This window comes from Saimiri boliviensis, chromosome 1 (genome assembly GCF_048565385.1).
Source record: "Saimiri boliviensis isolate mSaiBol1 chromosome 1, mSaiBol1.pri, whole genome shotgun sequence".
Taxonomy (NCBI): domain Eukaryota; kingdom Metazoa; phylum Chordata; class Mammalia; order Primates; family Cebidae; genus Saimiri; species Saimiri boliviensis.
In genome coordinates this window covers 23,304-35,789 of record NC_133449.1, presented here as the reverse complement: position 1 = coordinate 35,789, position 12,486 = coordinate 23,304, and the positions used below count along the sequence as shown (strand labels likewise).

Here is a 12,486-nt window from a genome sequence, read left to right as displayed (position 1 = left end):
GGTCCAAGGGGCAGTAGAGGGTAATTGTTAAGATTGTGGAAGAACTTCTGGGTACTGGTTAAGAATTCTGGGTTTGAGGCCAAGCGCGGTGGCTCAAGCCTGTAATCCCAGCACTTTGGGAGGCCGAGGTGGGTGGATCACAAGGTCGAGAGATCGAGACCATCCTGGTCAACATGGTGAAACCCCGTCTCTACTAAAAATACAAAACATTAGCTGGGCATGGTGGCGCGTGCCTGTAATCCCAGCTACTTAGGAGGCTGAGGCAGGAGAATTGCCTGAACCCAGGAGGCGGAGGTTGCGGTGAGCCGAGATCGCGCCATTGCACTCCAGCCTGGGTAACAAGAGCGAAACTCCGTTTAAAAAAAAAAAAGAATGCTTGCTTCGGCAGCACATGTACTAAAATTGGAACGATACAGAGAAGATTACCATGGCCCCTGCGCAAGGATGACACGCAAATTCGTGAAGTGTTCCATATTTTTAAAGTTCAAAAAATAAATCACATTTTATAAACTAGAAAAAAAAAAAAAAAGAAATCTGGGTTTGAATCCAGCCTCTCAATCTGCTAGAGATATGATTTAGGGCAAGTTGCTGGAGCTTTCTGGGTCTCTCCTTTCACATCTGTAAAATAGAGGTGGTGTTGTCTGACTTCCATTAGTGAAGGTGAAATGAGATTCGTTATTGCTGTTGTTTTTTTGTTAATCCCTAGTACATGGCCCGCTGTAAACACCCAGGACACCCAGGAAATGGTCCTTGCTGTTTGGTTTTCCTCATCCCCAGGCTCAAGGGGAAGCCAGCCCAATGAGCACAGCCATTTGCTGTCAGGCTGTCCCTTTAAGAGTCACTGAAGGGGCCCCAGGGTGGGATGGTGGGAGATAAGAACCATGAGAGGAGCTGGCACAAGGGAGTTATGGGACAAAGGGTCCGAGAGGCAGAACGGAAAATGCTGCCAGCTGATGGGGAGGACAGGAAGTCAGAGGCTTGGACACGGAGGGGACAGAGCGTCTCCATGTGCACTCTCGTCTCTTGTAGTCAGCGGCAGGTGGTCACAAGGAGGGCCCTGCGCCATGTGCCTCCATGAAAGATCCAGAGGTAAGAGGCCCTGAGCTGAGGTACAGTGACCGGGCAGGCCAGCCCTCCACCCCCTTCCCACAGTGGCGGCTGGGTACCCCTCTGCCAGCCGAGACAGCCCCCACACACCCCAACCCTAATGATTGTTCTCTCTACCTCTCCCCCAATCCTCCCCCAACTCCTCCTCTCTGCATGTGCCTCAGAGCGCACACCAACCTCAAATAGCCCTGGACTCGAGCTCCGTCACAACCAGTGAACTGAATAACACCGTCAACGTATTGGTAAGAGTCCGGTGGGGTCCCCTGATTCCACGCCGCCAATCCTGGGCTCCAGTTTCCCCTTGGGGCTGCTGTGGGTGAGTTGAAGGACGCTATGGGGAGCCAGCACTGGACGCAGAGCTCAGAGGCCAAATGCCCGTCCTGCCCTCACCTGGCTGTGGCCTTGGCCAAGTCCTAGGTGGGGGACTGGGTACTTGGACAGTGAAGGTACAGAAGAGTAGCTTTGGGATGTTACGATTTGTGTAGAGAGAGGAAACGTGTGTGTGTGTGTGTGTGTGTGTGTGTGTGTGCGCGTGTGTGTGTACATACTATGATAATATACATAAAACATGTCTGCAAGGATTTGTGAAAAACTCAGGAGAGCACGAGTGGCTGGGAGATACTTCCCTTCTGTACCTTCTGAGTTTTGGACTATCTGAATGTATCATCCTTTCAAAAAGTGAGCAGAAGGTTAATTTCCCCCTTCTGTCTGTGCCCCCATCCCCGGCAGGAAAAAAAAAATGGACTTAAAGGATCAGATGGACCTGAGTGTTCAAGTCCCAGCTCTGTCTAATGATCTTAGGCAACCACCTAACCTCTAATGCTCCCTGTTTTCCATCTACACAATAGAGGTAATCGTAGTGACTGCCTCACATGGTGGTTGTGAGCTTAAATGGGATCATTACCATGCTACCTGGTGACCCACTCGATAAAGGTTCCAACAGCGGTAGTAATAACAGGAATAACAATAGAATATGATCTGATCTCTCTGGGCCTCTGTGAGCCAGCTGTAAATTTGATCTGTTTGCCTGTCCCTTCCAACTTTACTGAGTTCTTTTAAAACCCAGGCCATGGGCCTTGATCTTTACTGACCGAGTTGTGTATTAAGCCCAGCCCTAGCCCTTTTAAGGGGCACCATGTGGAATGTCCCAGTCTCAACAGATTGAAGCTTCTCCCTCTCCACCCTCCAGCCCTCGAGCCGCTGTGAAGCTGTCCTTGAGCAGCAGTTACAGCAGTTTCTACAGGAGCGGGAACTGCTCAAAGCACAGGTGGCGGAGGTGAGACTTTGCAGAGGGAGGGATGTGGAAGGAAAATGACCCCAGGTGGCCAGGAGCAGGTGAGGACCCGTGACAGCCCTTCCTAACTTCCGGGCCCATTCTTGCAGGTGACGGAGTGTCTTAAGAAAGTTCAGCTAGAAAGAGACGCATACGCTCAACAACTCAAAACAGAGAAGGCGCGGTGGCAGCAGCAATTGCTGAAAATGGCAGGAGAAGTGAGAGCTGACCCTTCAGCCGCGCTCCTTAGATAGCTCACTGGATCTTCCTGGGCATCTGTAAAATGAGAATAGTCCAGCCAGCGGTGGTCACGGGACTGGGCTTTGTGGAGCTGGGGGCGGAGAGGGAGATGGTAGCCTGTCCAGCCACCAGCCCCTCTCTCCAGGGCCCTTTCCCCCTGTGCTTTGGGCAGATGGAAATATTCAAAATGGAGAAAAGCCAGGATGCAATTAAAATCGAGGAGCTGAAGAGGAGCCTTGCCCACCTACAAAACCATCTGGGTAAGATGGGGCTGGTGCTGACCCGGGAGCAGGACTGGCATCAGAGGGCTGTGGGGGTGGCTTAGGGTGCCCCAGGGAGGTGGGTGTCTGGAAGGGCTTTGAGGCAGAGGGAAAGAGGTCTGTGCCAGGAGGCGGCAAGTCTCGTAATCTCCACGAGCCTCAGTGTCCCCATCAGAAAGAGGGAGGGGTTCCCGTTGTCAGCCACCCACGGTGCTCTCGATCTGAAAGTGGCTCGGAAGACTGGCTACCATTTGGGTTTGAGGAATCATGAGCAGTGAGGGCAGGTTTGGGGAGCCTGAGAGGAGCTGTGCACCCAGAAGAGTTTTTTTTTGTTTTTTGTTTTGAGAATCCAGAGGCCCTTATCGTCTGCTTCCTTTCTCAGCTGAACCCTCAATCCTGAAGCCCCCAGCAGGGCCCTCTGACTTGGAGAAAAACCTAAAAACTGAAACCAAGTACCTGAGAGACGAGCTGCAGGAACAGGAGAGACTGCAGGAGGCGAAAATGAGGCTCCGGGAGCAGGAGGTGAGGCTGAGAGAACAGGAGGAGAGGCTTCTTGAGCAGGAGGGGCTCCAGGAGCAGGAGGAGGAGCTGGTGTGTTGCCCACCTGGGGAGCCTGCCCTCCTCCCCAGCCCTCCAGGCCTTTGTTTTCCCACCTGTAAAATGGGAGAGTATATGAAATGGGGCTCCTAAAGCCACCTGTGAGTCACAGCCCTGCTCTGATGGCTGTGGGAGAAAGGAGACAATTTTTCTAACCTGACTCCACCCTTCCCGGTGCCATGGGAGGCAGACACCAGGTTCTGGGGTCTCCAGCTGCAGTGGGTAGCCGCTGATTGCTTCTCTCTGTCCAGAAGAACGAGAACAGGAGCGCACTGCATTTGGAGCAGGAAGGAAAGGAGCTGCAGGAGAAGCTTGACGAACAGGAGACGGTAATCTCCGTCCCATCCGGGAGGCCTGGGAGGCAGGCACCGGCCTCTGGGGAGGGGAGGTGCAAGGCCACAGGCAGCTCCACTCTGGGGGCAGGTGACCCCACACCCTCCAGGACAGTCCTGTGACCGTTTCTGGCTTCCTGCCCTCTGACTTTTAGAGGCAGGTAGCCCTGGGCTCCTCCCAGGTCTGGACATCATCATCCCAGCTCGAGGCATGGAGCCCCCCAGTCATAGGGCAAGAGACAGTGGTGTGAGAGGCTCTTTGTGCTGGGTGCGGTGGCTCACCCCTGTCATCCCAGCACTTTGGGAGGCTGAGGCAGGAATTTGAGACCAGCCTGGCCAATATCGCAAAGGCTCACCTCTACTAAAATTACAGCAACAACCACAACAACAAAGCTGGGCATTGTGGCGCACACCAGTAATCCCAGCTACGCAGGGGGCTGAGGCATGAGCATCGCTTGAGCCCGGGAGCTGGAGGTTGCGGTGAGCTGAGTTTGCACCACGAATCTCCAGCCTGGGCCACAGAGTGACACTCTGTCTCAAAACAAATCAAATCAAATCAAATCAAAACAAAACGAAAGTCTCCTTAGATCCAAACTGGATTCCAGCCTGGGTTCCACTGGTCACCATTCGACGACTTCGCATCTCTAGTCTCTGTTTCTTTAACTTCCAAAGGAAGTTAGCATTTTCCTCGCGTGGGTGCTGAGGATTAAATGAGATGATGCGTGGAAAGCATTAGGCACGTAGCACACTTGGCAGATGGTGGTCGGCTCCCTCTGCTTTTCCACCAGTCTGTGGCCTACAGTTTAAATGGTGGAAGGAAGGACGTGAGATTTGAGGCTGGGGAAGGAGGCGTGGGGTTCTAGGCAAGGGAGGCAGTCTCTTAGGCTGGAGCCAGGGGCCAGGCACCTGGGCAGACCACCTTCCTCTGTGGTCCCTCCCAGACCCCCTTATGCTCTTGGTTTCTCCACTTTCTGATTCCTCTGGACCCTCACCCCTTCCAGGAGTCGGTGGTCAGACACCTTCATGACTGACAGGTGCACTCTCTGAGGCCCCAAGGGAAGGGGCTGCGTTCCACCTCCCTGCCCCGTCTGTCCTGTGTATGCCCCTACAAGAACAACGCTCCCCTCTTGCCTTCAGGTGCCATTTCTGAACGCTGCTGGAGCCGGTGCCCAGGAGGAGCAGGCACGGCTCTGTGAGCAGCTCCAGCAACAACAGGTGTGCTGCCAGCAGCAGGCTCACCCGGTGGCCTTGGCCCTGAGGGAGCCAGAGGCAGCGGCCGTGGCCACAGGGACTGGGAGCAAGTGTGGGTGTGGGGAGACCCAGCGGGCCCTGCAGGAAGCCATCAACAAGCTGCAGGTGAGTGAGTCCTGAAGGGGCCATGAAGGCTGGGGGTGGGGCAGGTCGCTGCCGAGATGTGACCCCATTATTTTGGCTCCAGAGAGACTTCGTGGCCATCATGAAGGAGAATGAGGACCTCAAGGAGCGGGTGGAAAAACTAGAACTTGGACTGATCCAGCTCTCTGGAGAGAGAGACATGATAAGTGAGCAGTAGGCCAGGGCAGGGCAGGGGAGCTGCAGGGTGGTGGAGGGGCCCAGCCTCTGAGCCTGTCCTCCCGCAGGAAAGTCCGTCAAACCAAATGACCATCAGAGGGCAGTGGCCAAGACCCAGCACCAGAAGAAGAAGGATGTTAGCATGCTGTCCCAGGCCGAGGAGGGGATGAAGGTAAGGTGTACAACCTCTCTGCGCGGGTGAGGGGATGGGGGTGGGCGTGAGCGTGGGTGCCGGCACCGGCATGGAAGCTGAGCACCCCTATCTCCAGGTGGAGCTGCTGGAGCTGCAGGGGCCAGTGATGCCGCTTATGATCGACCACGACGTCCAGCACCCTGCTCATGAGTCCACTCCAGGGGCCACAGCCCCCCGGGGGCTCGGTGCTACTGACAAGGATGGTGAGCAGAGCCCTCAGGCGGGGTGGGCGGGCAGGAGCAGGGGAAGCTGGCACTGTGCTCAGACCCCCACCTCCCTCACTCCAAAGAATTTTATGAGGTGAGCCTGGACGACGACAGCGACAGCCTGGAGCCTGCAGGAGGGAGAGTGCAGCACAACCCCACTGCACAGCAGATGGCACCTGGCTTTGTGAGCTGCGGGATGGCCAGCAACACCAGCCCTTGGGCAGCAGTCCCTCTATGCCACGCTTTCACCGGGCTGCAGCGAAGGAGGAAGTAGACATCACCGTCAGCTAAGAGGTGGCCAAGAAATTTACAAAGGAACGAAGTTATAGGGTTAGTCTTCTACACGTTTACTTTATTTGAATGTTAGGGCCACTCATGATGATTTGTGTTTCTAATTTATAGTTTATTTGTAAAAAGTTAAAGGATAGTGGGTCTTCGTGTGGCTTTCACTGGATGTTCACTCTGGCATCCTTTAGCGTTTTTCCTTTTTAATTTGAGAATCATAGATCATTAGCATGCCTATCAAGTTTGCGCTTACGTGGTGAGAGTTCAAACACACAAAGACCCGCTGTTGGCACAAAACCATTCTCGCCAGCTTGGAATAGGCTGCTATGGTTTTTTAATGTTATTGCAGCATGTATAGTCATTACGGAATTCAGATACAATTTGCTTATGTTCTGCTATGATATTTGATGGAATCCTGATCACAGTGACCTCTTAATTAGCTCAGTATGTGCTTTGCCCTCACGTGCACACTGTTTATTACCCTGTAAGATGCCACTATGAGTAATGAGATTTAGAGCTGTTGAAAGGCCAAGAACTGGAAACAGCCTTTCTTCCATGTTCTGTGCATTGCAAATGAGAGTAATAACATTTCTGGGAGCTTTTAAAATCTCACAGAAGAGGAAAGTGGCCTGCTCTGGCAGGTATGTGCAGAATAGAGTATTCCATTCATTCCCATGCCGAGAACGAGCGCTGTGCTATGGCAGTTCTTTTAGGATTTTTCTGTGCTGTGGGCTCATGAAGATAGTGCATCATGAGCTGCGGCAGCTGTACTCTTTTTTGATGACCTAAAAAAGGATGATTTCTGAGGAATAAAAGGCTCCCATCTTTGACAGTGGATGTGGAAAACCTTTCCTAGCCTAGAGCATTTGTATCTATAATACATTGTAAAGTCAGAGTTCATGTTACCTGTTTTAACACATGACTCTAAGTCTCAGTACACAAAAGGGCACTGGTTGGCATTCTTCTTAATGTATTTAGTAAAGATCATAAGAAATCCTTTAAGATAAAGTGTAATATATATATTTATATGTATATATGAATGGAAATTTGTATCATAGAGTGGAAAGGCACTAAATATTGATGACTCAACAGTTAACGTTTTAGGACACTTGGTATAGTGCCTTGTACACAGAAAGAGACCAATGATGATATTATCCTTTTGTATCATTTCAGTTTTAAAAATTGCTATTGATTACAGTTCACATAGCAAGTTGCCGATAAAATATCCATTTTTATAAAACATCTCCAAGAAAAAAGAAGTCCTTTAAGAGTTTAAATGTCCAGAAAAAAAAGAAAATTAAAAAAAAATTTTTAAGTTTAAATGTCCCTAGAACAGGCATACAGGTTCTAGTCAAGAATGAATTATAGCGCAGGAAAGCCGTGTGACACCTGGCATCCCTCTGTGTTCATGGAGCTTCTTTGAGGCAACAAGACTGATTGACCGTCCAGACTCCTCTGGCTAATACCTATTCTTCAACCACCGTGGTTACTCTGACATAGGAATTGCCTTCATTTTCTTCAAAAGAAAGGACTTTAAACAATGATCACAAACAAAAAATAATAATCACAAACCTTATTATAAACTAATACATGTGAGAGTACTTGGCTGAAACAAAAAGAAGTTTCAGTAGAGAGAATTGTACTGTATTTTAAAATCAAGGAGAAGTTTGTGCAACTTAAAATGTTTATGGACTGCATGCCATCTACTGTTTGTGAATGTCAACGTATTATCAGGAAAAGTGTCTGTACAATCACAGAGTTCTATTTCCTCACCAAGTTCTTTACCAAGAGGGAAATATGTTTTTACACCTTTCGGTTTCATTTAGAGGCATATTTTGCGCAAGATTTATGTTAATGTGCCTCTACATTATGAATGAATTCTTTCAGTCAGACATTGCCTAAGTCACAACCTTATGATGCTTGGGAAAGAATCAACAGTTGAAACTTCATAAAGTTCTAATGTCTGTGGGCCAAAACACATCCCATTGTTAGAATGGAGGGAGATATGTATGTGTGCTCCCTGAAGTGGAGATTCCTAGTTACTGACCGTGTCCATGTTTAGCATTTGGCATCCTCATATTTTCATAAATATGACATTAATAGGAGAGCACTAATATGATTTACAGATGGAATAACACATTTGCCTGCATTCCCTGAAAGAGTATAAATATTGGGTCCTGGTGACTTGAACTGACTCTTCCAAATTATAGAAATTTATCAATTTATCAGATAAACCCAGTTTCAGAATGATCAAGGAAAACTGTTAGACCAAATAATGCGGCAGATTGACAGTGGTACGATTTCTAGCCTGGGGGCTTAAAATGGACTTAAAGTTCTGTTTTGTGTTTTATTTCTGAACTTAACTGCTTTTGCATTCTTTGAGTTCAGTTTAAAGACAGTTACTCTTAAGTCCATTTTCAGCCCTCGGGCTAGAAATCGTACCACTGTTAATCTGCCACGTTATTTGGTCAAACATTTTCCCTTGATCATTCTGAAACTGAGTTTATCTGATACGTTGATAAATTTCTATAATTTGGAAGAGTCAGTTCAAGTCACCAGGACCCAATATTTATACTCTTTCAGCGAATGCAGGCAAATGTTTTTCTTAATCATTCTGAAACTGGGTTTATCTAATACATTGATAAATTATTTCAAAGGGATTTTGATAGTTCAAATCACTTCACTTTTACCCTAAGAAATATAAATGACTAGCAATGACCTTGACATAGTGTTTAGCATCTGTACCCAATCTGACAAGAATGTGTTCATCAGGTACCTATGGAGTAAATCACATACAGACATATTTAGCTGAATGTCAGTCTGGAAAATACATTTACTATAGTACCGAAATATCACTCTGTGTAGGCATTTTGTCATATATTTAAGAAAAATGTAAAAAGAATGGAAATTATATGACAGTGACTTAAGTCTTTCTTCAAAGTGCATGCGAGTCTTTTGCAGTACTTCATTCAGCCAAGTATCTGTTCTCTGCCTCATTCAGTAGAAGGCAGCTTTCAATTTGCTTAGAAGGCAACATCAGAAGGTTAGCATTCATCAAAAACACAGAATTTTATATTTTTCATATTTGTGTATGTTTATTTTAGATAACTGAAACTTCACAGAATTTAACAGCAAACAAAGTTTAAAAAATTTTCATTCTGTACTTTAGCTCCAACTATCTCTATTTTACAATCTATAAGGCTATGCTGTAGTTCAGCACCAACAAGATCCACACAAAACTGTTTAAGAATCTTATCCATCCTGTGCGATAGTTTTTGTTTGTTGTTGTTTTTAAGGTAAAAGTCCTACTTTCAGACCTTGAAGAGCAATCCCTCTAGTCAGAGTACAAAACTTGGGTTGTACGTTCTTATTTTCATTGAACAGATCCAAAAAAAAAAAAAAAAAAAAAAAAGGAAAAGAACCGTGTTCCACCATTGATTTCGGATGTCAGTCTATATGTTGAATTTATAACACTGATGCATCAGACGTAACATAACAATGCCCTGCCCCTATTCTTCCCCTCCATTTTAAAGTTTTAAAAACGCAACCAGAAAAATGTTTCATTTATTCTTTAAAATAAGGTGCAAAGAAGGATTACAACAACAAACGTCCTCATCCACACCTCCAGCAACATCTCACTATTTAGCATAATCTACCATGAACAGATTCAGGGGCTCACCTAGAGCTATATTCACAGCTCCTGAATGGAGCATGTTTGCTATACCAGAGGTCTGCTCAATGGCAGCGTCTCTCTGTTCAGAGGTCGTTACAAAAATACATAGAATTTTCAAATGTGGGTTCAACTGAATAAATTTGAATTTCTGTAGGAAGAATCAAAATACCTATTTAAAGATTGTGATATGTGATAATCATTTTAAAGGATTTTATTAAACCTGATAGGTTTTCCAGAAATGAATAAAAATCAGTTCTGAAACCAAAGCTGATTTTAAGAAAATTTGAAAATGTAAATCAGTCCTATCCTACCCAAAATATAGCTGCTCCAAAACTTTATCTTAAAGAGTCATTTTAAAATAACTATTAAAACATGTAACTGCTATCTTAATGTTATGAAATTACTTAAAACATTTTAAAATATGAATGTCATAGTTTAAAAGAAACCAGGGGAAGGAAAAATAGAAAAAGAAATGCCAATTCCAGTCCATAGCATTAGTTGCCAAGTTTCCTAAGAATGACTTTTACCAATGTATGAACTCTTGTGAACAGAATGTAAGATGTGAATCCTGAGCCTTTTGTGTAAAGCGGCATTATTGACTGCTGCTGTGACGCTCCTGTAATGTAATAAATTATTCAATTGCTGCAAAGCGCTGTTTTTGCCTTAAAATTTTGTGCGTCTTGACAACTATAGTATTAAAGATATTGAGACTCTGCCAGTGCTGGGCACACTTGGCATGAGATAGTGTGTTTTTATTTTTATGAAATTGTAATATAGCTATGCAAGTGTATTTATTAAAAGAACACAAACTAATAAAAATTACGGGATTAAAAGTTATGGGATAAAAAATGTGGAAAAGTTGTGATAAAAAAAGTGGATAAAATGTAGAAAAATTTTATGAAAAGTATAAAATTTATGAAAAGGAAGTTAAGAGATTTTTAAAAACCATCATGGGGAAAAATATAAAAATAAATAAAAGCAGGCCCCTGTCAGCAAGGCCTGGAGAAGGGGGGCTGGAGTCTCCGCCCCCACCATGTCCCTCCCACCCCTTCCCAGTCACCCCTTTATTATTAGGGTAGCAAGACAAGACCCCTGTCTAATGGGGGGAGACAAACAGACCCTTTGCCACCTTGACCAGGGCTGAGTCCTCAAATCTCCGGATGATGATGGTTGTTATTGAAGAGCCAGAGGCTGCTGGAGTTGGTTGGTTTGGAGGAGGCCTAATGGCCTCGTTCCTCTCACCAAAGGAACTCTTCCCTCAGGGGGCTCCCATCTTCTTACTCAGAGAGGCAGCTGAGGCAGGACAGTGGCGCTGACTGTGGACCAGGCGACGGCATGGGCTGCTGGGGTGACCCCATTCCCCAGTGTACATATTGTATCCGTGTAACGTTTTGTATATTTTAGGGGTTTGGGGTGCCCTGTGTATCTGACCTGGCAGAGGTTGGAGTGGCACTTGGGGAGGAGGTTCAAATAATTATTTGCAGCTGGAAAACTTGTTTATTGATAGCAGAGGACAGAGGAAGGAGCCGGGGATGGGGTCGTGGCTCCCTGGTGATGCAACTCCTGTTTATTTTGCCTTTTATTTTGGAATAAATGGATTTAGCCACACTGCTCGGCCTGGTGTAGTCCCGTTTCCCTCACTGGATCCTGGAGTTTGTGCCCCTGAACGAGGAGCCCCAGAGTGTCTGAGCGTGTCCAGCCGGGCTGTTGGGGACCTTCAAGGCCTGTTACCTGTGTGCGGCCTGGTGACACCTGGGGGACTTCCCGGGGACTGCGGTGGCACGTCTGGCCCTGACAGCCAGCAGGCTCAGAAGCCTGATCAGCGGTGGCCGGGAAGGCAGGTACCGGCACCCAAGGGCGCTGACTCCCGCCCACCCCAGGCGTCTGTCTCCCACCCCCCGCCTCCCTCTCCTGTCTGCGCCTGGTGGCCTGCGCTGTCTGTCCCTCCAGAGCGCCGGCTGCCCCGCGGGCTCCCTCCAGGCTGAGTGCGTGGCCCTCCTGCCCCCTCGTGGCCAGAGCCGGCTGCACGGGACGAGACCAGCTGAGCTCCAGGGGCTTTCCAGGAACAGTGGCCCTTGGAAAGGGTGGGGCCTTTTCACTGCTCCCGACAGTGCCCCAGAAATGGCTTGGCCTTTCCCCTCCCCTGAGCTCCACAGAGAACACAGTCCACAGAGGGCACATTCCCCGTCGTCCAGAAATGGGTTTGACTCTCAGCCGAGGGACAGCAGGACGGGTAGAGACGGTCAGGCCACAGGGCTGCCTGCACGGCAACCCCATGCTTGGCGGGGACAGGAGGGACGGCGGGGCCCGGGTGACAGGGAGGCTCACTGGAGGTGGCGCACTTTGGAGGGGCAGTGCCAGGGGACGGCTTTCTCTTGTTGGGCCACACGGCTCCACCACAAGGACATCACGGTGACTGATTCCCAGTGCCAGAGGCGAGGCGGTCGGCCACGTGGAGGTGTGTGTATATATGTGAGTATTTATAGCTATTTCTAGAACAGAGCAGGGGCGTGCCACAGAGGGGACGGTCACACCTGGATGTGTCACCTCACCGCTACCACAGAGTAAGTCACAGATGAAGGGGGCTGCCTTCGGGGCTGGGGAGTCACAGAACATCGCACCGCACGGTAGAGCAGGAGCTGGGGGTCGCCCCGGCGCTGGAGCTGGCTCTGAGGCTCTGGCTGCTGAGCGGCGGCACGGACCCCGCCGGAGGCAGAAGAGACCGTCAGCCTTTGGGACCCAGGCCGAGGCCTGTGGCTGCAGAGAGGC

The 12,486-nt window shown here is 48.4% G+C and overlaps 1 protein-coding gene and 1 non-coding gene across 2 annotated transcripts; both read left to right on the top strand.

Annotated features, from left to right (window-relative positions):
- The first annotated feature begins 372 nt into the window (after nucleotides 1-372).
- LOC141581869 (U6 spliceosomal RNA) lies at nucleotides 373-479 on the top strand. Its single transcript, XR_012514664.1, has one exon. It is a non-coding gene; the product is annotated as a U6 spliceosomal RNA (small nuclear RNA).
- A 556-nt stretch (nucleotides 480-1,035) lies between these two features.
- Nucleotides 1,036-5,361, top strand: LOC141581072 (golgin subfamily A member 2-like). Its single transcript, XM_074385380.1, has 9 exons — nucleotides 1,036-1,089; nucleotides 1,272-1,349; nucleotides 2,297-2,383; nucleotides 2,491-2,598; nucleotides 2,793-2,880; nucleotides 3,263-3,402; nucleotides 3,729-3,806; nucleotides 4,947-5,165; nucleotides 5,248-5,361. Exons 1-9 carry the CDS (start codon nucleotides 1,075-1,077, stop codon nucleotides 5,359-5,361), a joined length of 927 nt encoding a protein of 308 aa, XP_074241481.1. The 5' UTR covers nucleotides 1,036-1,074.
- Nucleotides 5,362-12,486: the final 7,125 nt, after the last annotated feature.